Source organism: Myotis yumanensis, unplaced genomic scaffold, assembly GCF_028538775.1.
Source record: "Myotis yumanensis isolate MYYU_CA2020_CCGP unplaced genomic scaffold, mMyoYum1.0.hap1 SCAF_3, whole genome shotgun sequence".
Taxonomy (NCBI): Eukaryota; Metazoa; Chordata; class Mammalia; order Chiroptera; family Vespertilionidae; genus Myotis; species Myotis yumanensis.
The window spans coordinates 162,547,279-162,559,891 of record NW_027223754.1 but is presented as its reverse complement, the minus strand read 5'-3'; the positions used below and the strand labels follow the sequence as shown (position 1 = coordinate 162,559,891).

The following is a 12,613-nucleotide window of genomic DNA, read 5'->3' as shown; positions in this document are numbered from 1 at the left end:
AGAAAGCAAAGGGAAGCAATTCTTGTTGAAGTCCTCATAAGCCAGAGGCTTTACACATGTTCTCATCACACCTGCTTTTACAAAGGAGGAAACTGGCACTCAGAGAGGTTAAGTAACTAACCCAAGGTCACACTGCTAATAAGTGGCAGAGCTGGGATTTAAACCCAAGTCTGCCTAGTTCTGAAGCCCAAGATCTCTCCACTAAACAAGCATGCTACCTACCCCACCGAGTTAGCGGAGGGCTCAATAGCATCAGGGGATGGGCTGGGTGATAGGCTGCTGCTTAGTACCTGGGTACTGCCTTGAGCAACTTACATATTCCCTCCAGCCTTCTATGAGCTCTACAAGGGAGAGAGTATGAGTCAAGGCCAAGAGTGCTGATAACATTGCGCTAATGTGCTTTCAGCATGATGACTGGGGCATAGTGAGCATGTGGTTGTTGCTGCCTCAACCATCATGGAGTTAATCAATTGACAATTTCCATTCCCCAGACAGGACAGACTGGAGCCACAGACAGACAGCTAGCTGCAGTTGCCATTTATTGAGATACATCACAGGCACAGACAGTGAAGGGGGCTGTGGGTAGATTCAGGGAGTGGGTGGGTCTGGTGGGAGACTGGGGAGGTTAAAGGGTATTTGGGGACCACTCTTGGCTTCCCTTCCTCCTCCTCTAGCCTGTCCTAAGCTCAGACCAGATGAGCAGAGGTGTGGAAAGCAAGATGGCCTGGGAAATCCAATCTCCTCTCAGTGGTCAAATGGTCACTCCAAATCACCCAAACACATCACTCAAGCTGGTGGCCTTAACCTCCCCTCTTATCCCATCGCAGAACAAAGGAGAAACCTGGGTAGAGTTGAGCCCTTCCCAAAATGCAGATCACATGCAAAGTGTGACAGGCAAATACACTGGATCTGTGGTCCTGGGGCTGTTCCCACTCCTAAGGAGGCGGGTGGGGAGAGCAGCAGAGGTGGGCGAGTGGGGTGGGGAGAGGACTACAGGGCCCAGCTTGCAAGGCTCAGCAGCTAATACCTCCGGCTAGATGTCTTGACTGTGGTGGTCTTCCTCAGGATGGAGGTGCCCCCAGAAACAGGTCCTCCCTTGGTGCCATAGCCCACATTGGTGCTGAAGCCACCCTTGCTGACACCTCCACTCCCACCCAGGGAGATGCCACCCCCAAAGCCGGCTGCACCACCTCCGCACACAGTGGTAGAGTTGCCAGTCACCGCTGCAAAGCAAAGGATTTGGATGAGGAAGGGCAGCCATGCTGAGAGAGGGCCAGGGACTTTCAGAAATCAGTGAGGGACAGGATGAAATCAGGCAGTGAAGCCCTAGGAAATGGATGGAGAGCTGGGGCAGGAAGTTTATTTTCTGGGGACCCATTGAACCTGTCTCCAGGAGCTCAAATGGAGGGGATGTGTGCTTTTGGCCAAGGACAGATTGAGTGGACTGAGCAGAGGACAGGGGCTGGCCTGGGGCGGGGCAACAAAATACTCACAAATGCTGACAGCACTGGGACATTCTCCAGACATCCTGGGGGAAACAGAGGCCAGGAAAAGGGTCAGCAGTTCCAGGAGCCTGAGCAAAAGCCCTCTCCCTCCCTCTCTCTGCCTTTACAGTGGTTCGATTCAGGTGGCCAACTCTCGGGAACCAAGACCAGGAGACACAAGAAGAGTGTGCATGTGGCCATGCTGGACCTGGAGCCCTTCCGCAGGTGCTAAAGCCAGTACAGCAGAGAAGCAGAGCCCAGCAGACACATCACCGCCCTCCCGCCCCTCCCTATGCAGGCCAGGGTCAGCACCCCTGCTCTGAGGAAGGGAAGACAAAGCCCAAACAGAGCTGCCCAGTTTCTGGCTAAAGTGACTGTCTCTACATCTCAGGCCTTCCCCGAGGACAGATTCTATGGATCTTTTTCAAAGCTTCCACTGGTGATAGAATCTGGTGTTGGAAGAAGAAGCCTCACTCCTCTCAGCCTACCAACTACCAGAAGGATTACTGAGGGTTGTACCAACCAAGGGGATGCGCAGTAGAGGCAGCAAACACAAGTGGAGTGTCTCCATCAGGTGATGAGTTGGGAGCTCCCTGGTTCCTCCCTTATCTAACTGCCCCCCATCAGAGCCAACTACACAGCCACCTAACCCCCCACTCCCCATCCCCGACAGGGCAGGGCTGGGAAGCCCTCAGAATCAGGCAGGAGGGGTCGCCACCTGCTCTCCTCGCTCTCCAGCAGCTTGCGGTAGGTGGCGATCTCCACGTCCAGGGCCAGCTTGACATTCATGAGGGCCTGGTAGTCACGCAGCAGCCGGGCCAGGTCTTCCTTGGCCTGGTGCAGGGCCGAGTCCAGGTCCCCAAGCTTCTTCTGAGCATCCTTTAATGCCAAACCCCCACGCTGCTCTGCGTCCACAATGGCAGTCTGCAGTTGCTGGCACTGCCCAGGGAATGAGAGGTGTTGAGAACATCCTTCAAGATTATCATACCCATCTCTCTGCCCTTAAGCCAGGCATCCCCATCCCCCGCCTGCTCCCACCACAACCAACTGGAAAAGAAAGAAATCAGAAATATTCATCTGAAAGAGGAGATGCTATTACACAAGCAGGATCATGTAACACCAGTAGGAAAGTCCCTCCTGCTGCAGCTCAGCTTAGTGCCCCCAAAGAGATAAAATAAATAATACAACTTCACCATAACCAGATGCTTCACTCTGTTCTAGGGAGGAGCCCAAACTTTTCAGCCATACCCTAGATGGACTCAGCAGCTATGACCTGGACCCTTGAACCCTGAGCCTCTGCTCTGATCTCCTGGAGATGGGGTCAATCTCCTTGGAGGAGGTCATCCCACCTGCTCTACCACTAATATGCTGTGATGGTGGATAATCCTTTTCTGCCTCTGGGCCTCAGTTTCCTCCCTCATAAAAGGGGTGTGTTGATCTTGATGGTCCTGCATTTGTGTCCGGTCCACCAGGAGAAGAGCAGATATCATACCTCAGAATGACAGGCAGAAGGCCCTTCCACCTCCACCAACACCTGAGCCAGGCCCAGGTTTACCTGCTTCTTGGCTGCATCTGCCTCACTCTGCAGCCTCTGGACAGTGCGGGTGAGTTCAGCAATTTCATTCTTGGTGTCCCGCAGATTGTCCCCATGCTTCCCAGCCGTCACCTGCAACTCCTCATACTAGAAGCCAAAGAAGTGGCAGTGAGCTGTCAGATAGCTCCAGACCCAATGGGTAACCACTGGCCCACCCTCACAGCTGGAGGTGTCTGACCCCAGGCCTACAAGAAGCCCAGTGGCCCAGGCCTCTCCCAATGGAATAAGGTCCAGTCCCAGCTCACATACTTAAGCCAGCCATTCTCCTCACCTGGGTCTGGTACCAGGCCTCGGCCTCAGCCCTGCTCCTCTGGGCAATCAGCTCATACTGGGCCTTCACCTCAGCGATGATGCTGTCCAGGTCAAGTTTACGGTTATTGTCCATGGAGAGGATGACATTGGTGTCAGAAACGTTGGTCTGCACTTGGCTCAGTTCCTACAGAAACAAAATTAGCTGCCACCAGGCCCCCAGGAAACAACTAAAGGATGAAAGACAGGGGTCCAGGTGGCATCAGGCCAGGCTACACTCCAGAAGGAAACTGCAATTGCAAGAACAGCCTCAGTCTCTCCAGCTGTGAAATGGGGCTCTAATTTTAATAAACAACATTTCTCTTTGTGGATTTGTAAGTTTCCATGAGTGAATGAGGGAGTCTTGTTAAAACCATGGGACAGAAAGCTCAGGCTTTCCAAAGAAATGGGGCCAATGCAAGTAGAGGGGAAAGAGCCTTGTGGATTAAAAGGCATGTGCCTTCATAGACACCAGGGACCCTGAAGGAAAGAGTGGGTGGAAAGTAAGATGAGGCCAAAGTGATGGCACTGGAATAGGGCCTGGAACCCACAGGGATGCTCCCAGGCCAGGGGGAGGCCATGAGGCTCCTTTCCTGCCCGGTAAGAAGTGCCAGGAATTGGTGGTTGGACCTCCAGATTTCCCTAAAATCCGACTGTGAAAAACAGACTATAAAATCCATTACCAAGTGCCACAGTGGCAATCACAGTTGATTTGCCCATGAAGCAAAAAGGGAATGACTGCTCTGGCCTTCATTCTTACCCAACACGCCCCCTCCCCCTGCCCTCTCCCCCGTCACTGCCCCAAAAGGAGCTGCAGATAGGCAATGAGGAACTTGGATAGGAAGTGACACCAGCTTGGCCCCTAGCTCACCTTCCCTGTCCCCCTCTTCACCTTATTCTCTAACACACTCAATGCCCAACCCACCTGCTGCTCCCCAGACACACCGTGCTCTTTGGTGCCCCCATGTCACTACACAGGCTGGGGCCCTGGCTGGCAGCTCTTCCTGTTCTTCCTTTGAAAGTCTCACCCTTCCTTTAAAATCCAACTCGAATGCCATCTGCTGTGAAGCTCCTCTAGTCCCCCAGGAAGGGTCAGCCACAGCTTGCTCCATGCACCATGTGATGAGTCACTGTGATGACTCATCACGTAATAATCCAGGCCAGTCAAAGACAGCGACTTTGTCCCTCTATTGTCCTGTGGAATGTACTCAGTAAATGTGTCAGATAGACAAGAAATAGCAAAGGAGGGAACGCTGGGTATGCCAGACATGTGCCTTATAGAGTAGGGAAGCCAATTGCTACACATTCAAAGAAGAGAGGGGTGGGAACCATTGATCTGAAAGAGATAAGAACCTAAGAGAGGAAATGAGGAAGCCCCAAACAATGAATGACCATCAATGGTCCCAGTAAGGAAGAATTGGGAGGCACCTAAGAAATCAGCATGATGGCACAGAACATTCCCAACAAGCTCCATCCAGACTGGTCACGTAGAGATGTTGAACAGAGAAAAACAGAGCCAAAGATGAGCCAGGGAAATGCTGAAGCCAGTGAACAGGGGCTGATAGATAAGCATTAGGAAAGAACAAGAGAGGCAGAAGACCCAGACAAAGCCAACAACTCAACAGCTATGTCATTTGGTTTTTTTCCATCAGGAGGAACAGTCATCAAATTGGACAGAGCAGGATGTTTTAGAACAGCGGTCGCCAACCTTTTGGACCTCACGGACCACCAATGGTCCATGGACCACCAGTTGGCAACCGCTGCTTTAGAAGAAATGGACACTCAAGACAAATACAGAGAATATGAGAAGCCTTGGCCTTGTTGGGGATCTCAAGGGTCCACGTCAGAGGAGCATATCCTAGGAGGCCATGGGGATTGCCAAGAGGATGCACACACCCCGCGATCCTGGAGAACTAGGGACAGCAGAAAAGGTTCCAGAATCCAGAGCCACAAACACAGCAAGTGTCTCATGTTCAAAAGGGAGAAATTTTAACGTCTCCAAGTTAAACTTGATATCTATCTCTTGTGAACCTCTAGTCTAAATTATAAAATGTGTGTGAGAGACTAGGAGCCAGCAATACTTCCCTACGGAAAAGTCAAAATGAATGGATTTTTTTCCAGGGTTGTATTACTAAGCTTCTAAAGGACTGCCATGGACATTGTTTGACCAAGCCATTTCTTTGTGTGTGTTTTTTTGGAAGGCACATTTTTCTCTCTCTTTGGAAATTCTTTTTTATTCTGGCATTCTTAAAAACAAGACAGAAAAATGTGGGCCAAATGATGATATGCTAACTAGATTTTAAAGTAGCTGAACCAAAAAAAAAAGTAATTAATTAATTAAAGTAATTTGGCCATTTAAACCACAAATTACTGGTTAATGGTGTGAGGCCTGCCTACTAGGAAGGCACCACTGAAGATCTAGTCCTTGGACTAGGACTCTATTCTCACTCTGTCTGCCTTAATGCGATTATCAATGATTTACACTGAAATATTATCAACTAACTAAACTGAAAGTTTATCAAATCTGCAGATAACCCAAAGCTGATGCATCACTAATATATCCAATTGGGCATCTTCAATACATGGAGAGGAGAATCCAGTTTCAAAGTGCCCACAATGACCTGCAACGATGGCATGAAACTTCAATAACATTTCACAAGAAAATGCTCTTGCATTCAGTTTTAAAATTCAACTTCCCCAATACCGGAAGCTGGAAGACAGTGGATGCTTGTCTCCCCTGAAAGCATTGATGTGGAAAAAAATCCAGGAGGATTTTAAGGAACAAACATGGTGAGATGGTTTTTAAAATAACACATAAGCTAGTACAATATTAGGTTGCATAAATAGAACTCTGTATCTGTAGCCTCCCTCCCACCCTTCTGTTTTCTGAATTCTGGATTCAGAATCTTGTTTCCTAAACTTCTGCACATACCACAGATTCCAATCCCCTAATCATCCTGACCTCTAAATGTTTGTCATATGAAAGACATATGTCACATGGAAGATAATTGGATATGTGCAGCCCAGGGGGCAGAATTGGGGTCTATCAAGAGCAGAAGCCATAGGAAGAAGATTCAAGTCAGCTTTCTAATAAATTTGTTCAGAAATGGAAATGCCTGGCCCAAAATAAATATATGTAGAAGATCCCCATTGAGAAATTAGAGAAAGTGCTTTAAAATGAGTGGGAGGCTTACCCTGAGGTCCCTGCATAGGGAATCATGTTAAGTTCAACCCTCTCACCCAAGTCTTCAAATCCCCCTTGTTTCCTGGAACCTCACCACCCACACCTCATCTCCTGCTCCAACCTGGAATGTCAGTCCCCATCTCAGCTCTGTCCATCTCTGCTCCTTCATCCCTTGCTCTATTAAAAACTGGGCAAAAGGGGGAACATAGTATAACACAGCAGCAAGAGTCAGAGTTTGAAGTTAGAGAAGTAGATTTTAACTCCAACAATGCCTCTAGCTATGTGACCATGAGCAAGTTGCTCTGAACCTCAGTGTCCCTGACTGTACAATGGAGACAATAATACTTGTAGATTTGTTGAGTGCTTGGCCCAGTGCCTGGCCCATTTAAGCACTTAATAAATGGAAGCTAGTATTAATCAAAGGTCCAGGTTTATCTTCTATCAACTAAATGGCACTGGTGAATTCAGATCAGTCCTCTGGAGGGATCCCCCGTGATGTATGTAATGATCCCTGTCCACTGGCTACCTCACCATTTCATAGAGATGATTCAAGAAGTCGAGCTCCTCGGTCAAGGTGCCCACTTTGCTGTGTAGATCCATCCGGCCCATGTACGCAGCATCCACATCCTGGGGATGAGGGAGAGAGCAGGGCAGATGGCTCAGCCCCCAGCCTCAGGCCTCTCTCAGAGTCAGCCCAGCCGTCTGGCAGCCAAAGGACCACCCTCCCCCACTCCCTGTCACCCTACTCACCTTCTTGAGCACCACAAACTCGTTCTCAGCAGCAGTGCGCTTGTTGATTTCATCTTCATACCTGTTACACAGACAAGATTCAGGCCAGACTCACCCCTGATGTGCCTTTTAAGGTACTGGACCTTCTTGGCTTTAAGGAAGCCTTGAAGGGTCCCATACTGGCCAAGAACACCTTTGGGAAGCAGTTCAGTAATGCAGCCAACCGGTGAAGAAAGTTGGGGTGCAGACTTTAAATATTCCTCCCTGCGTCTTTTGAGGAAATGGCACCGAATTTGTGCAATACACCAGTTAAGAGAAGCCATCTCTTTGGATCAGAGCCCTTAGGAGGCTTTATAGGAACAGGTGGTGTTGTGTCAACAAGATGGCATTTCAAACAACTAACTTCTCTCCAACTGCTTTTGCTGAGACTTTAAGGTTTCCAACAACTCAGGTCAAGTTGTTGGGAAAATTATGAAAAAGTATGCCTTAAAATTATAAATATACATATCGACCATTCATACGATGTGAGCCTTATTTGGATCTTGATTCAAACAAACTGTATTTTTAAATGCTATTACTGTAATGGAACAATTAGAAAATCAAAATTGACTCACTACTTGATGAGATTGAGGAATTAAAAGTTTTAGGTGTGATTATGGCATTGTGCTTATGTTTGTTAAGTCAACTTATGAAGATGAATTATATGAATATATCCAGTAAAAATTTTTTGTGAATTAATTACATAATGGTTTGGATTTGCTTAAGGCAATAAGGGAGGAAAGAAAGTAAGTAGGGATACAGATGAAGCAAGATTGGCTGTTGATAATTATTAAAGCTGGGTAATGAGAACATATAAGTTCATTACACTATTCTCCCCACCATATAATAAAGACTTTTCAAAATTATTGACAAGTGTGACAATTCTCCAGGAGGCTCTGGGTCCGGTGCCTGAGCACCGAAGGAAGCAGCTCTGTCTGTGCATCTCCCACGTGGGTCCCAGGACCCTGCAGATGAGACGGTTCTCTCTGCGGAGATTTCCAAGGGCCCCCGCCCCTCCCCACACAGCCCCAGCCTGCCCAGCCCTCCTCACTTGTTCTTGAAGTCCTCGACGAGATCCTGCACGTTCCTGAACTCTAAGTCCAGCCTGCCCCGCTCGCCCTGAAGGTTGTCCAGCTGCCTGCGCAGGCTGCCCAGGTAGGCCTCAAACAGGGGCTCCAGGTTGTTCCTGGTGACTCCCAAGTTCTGGCCCTGCTCCTGCAGCAGCGCCCACTTGGTCTCCAACACCTTATTCTGCTGCTCCAGGAAACGCACCTGAGCCAGAGCAAGAAGAGCGGTGGGCTGGCACCATCCCCTTTCCCCAGGAGGGACTGAGAATGGGGCTCCTCACCACCATCCATCCACAACCAGGACATCACAGGGGCAGTGCAGGCCTACGCCTTGCTGAAGGGAGGAGTTCCTGAGGGAACGGTCTTTGCTGGAAAATGTGATCCTGATGACAAGGGCTCTCAAGAGTTAATAAGTACACAAGCCCCAGTTCAGTCATTTACTAGTTAGTGACAGTCAAGTCACTCCTCTCTGGGCTTCCCTTCCTCATTTGTCCCGGGTAAACTGGACTAGATCAATGTTTTTGAACCCAATTCTACATCAAAATCAACTGTTAAAAATGCAAATGCATATGTGTGTGTGTGTGTGTGTGTGTGTATACATAATATATAGATAACTATATATGTATATATTTGTGATTATATATACACACACATTAAAAAAGAGAGAGAAAACAAATGTGACAAAAAAATTCTAATTGATGAATCTAGCTGAGAGTATAAAAGAGTATGTTGTACTCTTCCTGCAACTTTTCTGTAAATCAGACTTTTAAAAAAAAAAATTTTAAATAGCGATGCCCAGCCCTATCTCTAAAGACTCAGAAGGGGGCCCATGGCAAGGGTTTAACAGGCCCCAGGGGGGTTCTCTGCAGAGCTAGGCTTCCCAGACACCAGACACAGACAACCTCTCAGGCCCCCAGCTCCCAGGCCATGATTCTGAGAGCCTAAAAGGGGTTTTTGCTTATTTAGCCTCTGGGACAGTCCCATAGAAGAACCAAAAGTCACTAGGGCGGAAGGTGAGGAGGGTGGGCGGAATGGCTTGCTTCACCCTCTGCTATCCAGTCTCTCCAGGTCCCACCCCCACAGCACCCCTGGCCCACAGTCATGTGGCCCAGGCACACCACGCAGCAGGTGCACTTGCCATAAGCAGTAAGGAGCCCTCTTAGTGCCAAGCTCTGCCTCCAGGTACCTGTATAATCCTGGGAAAATTACATGACCTCTCTAAACCTGTTTTCTCTTCTTAAAAATGGACACAATGTTACCTATCGTGGTTCCTCATGGGACACTGTGGGTATCGCATGAGAAAGGGACATGAATGTCCTTGGGGAACCCACAAATCACTGAACCCAGGTACAGTCATCCACCAGGATTTTCCCCATCGTGGACCTGGAGGCTCAGGGTAGAGATAGACACGGCCAGCAAAACAGACCTGGAAAGGCCAGCGAACAGGACAAGAGCCTCCCAGTCCACCTGGATGCTAGGGAGGGAGTCAGGACACTTCCAGCCTAGGATAGATCAGACTCCATGCCCCAGGTCATGGAGTTTGGAGAAGCAAAAGGAGGACTTCCCCTAGGACACGCCCCCCTCTCCCCCCCGCCCCCCCCCCCATTGTGTCTGACCACATCTTTGTCCTTAGGCCTCCACCAAGACTGAGAGAACAGGGAACAGGTGGGGCTTCTTGGGTAATTTTCACTTGAGTCAATTTCCTAGCTGTCAAATGACAAAAGGCAATAAGGGCCACCTTGTTAAGAGGAGCAATGAGGACAATCCGCTATGTAATTGTGAGCTGAGGCTGCTGTGTAATAGAATAACTATGACCACAGGAAAGGCCGCAGCCGTCAGGGTGGGCTTGGCCAATAGGCTGCATGAGTAGACCCGAGATTCACCTGAGCAATTACAGTAAAGACCTGAAGATTGCCTCCAGCCATCCAGGTCTGGACATCCCAGGCTCAGGCTGGAAGAGCTCCAAAAGTCATCCCATCGACCCCACCCAAATGCACAGGGGCTGCAGCAGCCTCCATCCAGCCCACCTCTCTCAGAGGCCCTGTCCCTACTGCAGGACCCTCCCTGCCTCCTTCCACCTTGGCCCACCTTGTCGATGAAGGAGGCGAACTTGTTGTTGAGGGTCTTGATCTGCTCCCGCTCCTGAGTGCGCACCCGCTGGATCTCCGGATCAATCTCCACATGGAGTGGGGTCAGCAGGTTCTGGTTGACAGTGACCTCCTGGATGCCACCAGGAGGACAGACAGGCCCGAATGTCTGCCTTCCAGCCCCCAGGCCCATGAAAGCCCCGCTGCCATGGCCGAAGCCACCTAGGGCCCGCGCTGAGGAGGCCCCTCCAGCCATACTGACGGAGATGCTCTTGCTGCCCCCCAAGTTATAGAGGCTCCGGCTGCCAAAGCCACCTGTGCTAGTGCCACAGCGGGCCCCACCACCACTGCCACTGCTCCGGGACATGGTGACAGAGCTGAAGCTGGTGTGGGCCCTGGGCCCACCCCCTCCACTGGCAGAGTTGGAGCTGAAGCCCCCTTTGGTGGTGTACGTCCGCCGAGCCATCGAGGACCTCATGATTGTCAGAGGGGCTAGAGCGCAGGCTGAGAGCTGGGAGGGAGTGTGATGAGCTGCTGGGCCACTGATGCGCTTTTTATCTTTTCCCAACTGGGCCGGCTCCTCACCTCCACAGATGCTCCTGCCCCATCGCCCCAGGAGGAGAGGGAGGGGCCCTGTGGGCTGGGGCGGGAGAGTCCCTTCTCACCCAGCAAGAAGGAGGAGCTGCTCCCAGTTATCACCTGTGCCCCAGAGCTGAGGCTGAGCAGAGACTGTCTGGGGCAGGATGCCACCCCCTGGGGCTCCCCTGCCTTGGAACAGGATGATACGGGCTCCCACAGCCACCTCCACCACGCAGTGGCTGGTTTGGTCTCCTCCCACCCAGCCCTGGTGGCCGCTATCAATGGGGCTCTGTTCTGTGGGGTTTGTCCCAGGCCCCTGTTGTAAGCCAAGGCCCCAGGGCCCAGACCATGCAGGTGGTGAATGAAGGCGCATTGGGCAATGGGTTGTGGAGAGAGAGCCCAGCCCTGCTGCAGTCCCACCTCCCAGCCCACAGCCTCATTGCCCCCTGGCAGGTCTGGGTGGGGGGCACAGGTGGCAGAGTGGGTGTGGGGACAACCTGTTTTCTTGTCATACACCGCAGACTGTGTGCTGCGTGGAGATCCTGTGCTGGGCAAAGTGGATGGGAAGTCAGGAAGAAGGTTCCTGCCCAACCACGGTGCCTGCGCACTTTAGGAACTAGAAAGACCTGGTTCCTCAGGCGGTGCCCAGACGCTGGAAAGGTGAGGGGGCCAAAGAGAAACAGTGGGCTTGGACTATCACCTGAGACCCCCGGCCCTCTGCTTTACAGCAGAGCCTCCCAGAAGGGTGCAGCCACTCTGCAGGGAGCTGGAGGGGGTGGAGGACATATCCCATCGGCTGGACATAGAAGTATGTATTCAACAAAAGCCCCACTAGGACCATGAAGCACCCCAGCATTCCCATCTTCCCAGTCCACAAGGAGCCTCATGCTTGATTCAGAAGGAGCCAGCGGATGGAGGGGTCCTCAAATCACTTCACATAGTCCCCTCCTTGTTTCACCACCTCAGGCTACTGGGACCAACAACCACAAGTGAAACTTGGAAATGTTAGTCAAATGCTAGGACTGAGGGAGTACTGAGGGGTTGACTCTAGAGCAGGGGTGGGCAAACTTTTTGACTCGAGGGCCACAATGGGTTCTTAAACTGGACCGGAGGGCCAGAACAAAAGCATGGATGGAGTGTTTGTGTGAACTAATATAAATTCAAAGTAAACATCATTACATAAAAGGGTACGGTCTTTTTTTTTTTAGTTTTATTCATTTCAAACGGGCTGGATCCGGCCGTGGGCCGTAGTTTGCCCATGGCTGCTCTAGAGACTGTCCCTCCTCAACCACTTGGGGCGGGGGGCAGAAAGGAGAGAGACTTGCCTGAGGGAAGGAGAGAGATGGTACTGGCTGGGCTCCTCACACAGCTGCCAGGGCTAGAGCTGGGACTCTCACCAGTCTGTGTTCCCAGGACCCCAAAGGAGAGGGCATGGTACCACCCTCAAGGGAGGCAGGAGGAGAGCAGCCCACGTCTCCCAGGGTCAAGAAGTTGAATATACTCCCATGAGCAGTAGGGCAGGGGACACTGACAGAACCAGTCCCTTACTTTTCCTCCCTGCT

The 12,613-nt window shown here is 50.8% G+C and overlaps 1 protein-coding gene across 1 annotated transcript; it reads right to left on the bottom strand.

The window, feature by feature from the left end:
- Window positions 1-522: 522 nt before the first annotated feature.
- KRT79 (keratin 79) lies at window positions 523-10,950 on the bottom strand. Its single transcript, XM_070407741.1, has 9 exons — window positions 10,474-10,950; window positions 8,370-8,590; window positions 7,301-7,361; window positions 7,082-7,177; window positions 3,350-3,514; window positions 3,040-3,165; window positions 2,203-2,423; window positions 1,494-1,528; window positions 523-1,223 (listed from the first exon to the last, which is right to left on the bottom strand). Exons 1-9 carry the CDS (start codon window positions 10,948-10,950, stop codon window positions 1,021-1,023), a joined length of 1,605 nt encoding a protein of 534 aa, XP_070263842.1. The 3' UTR covers window positions 523-1,020.
- Window positions 10,951-12,613: the final 1,663 nt, after the last annotated feature.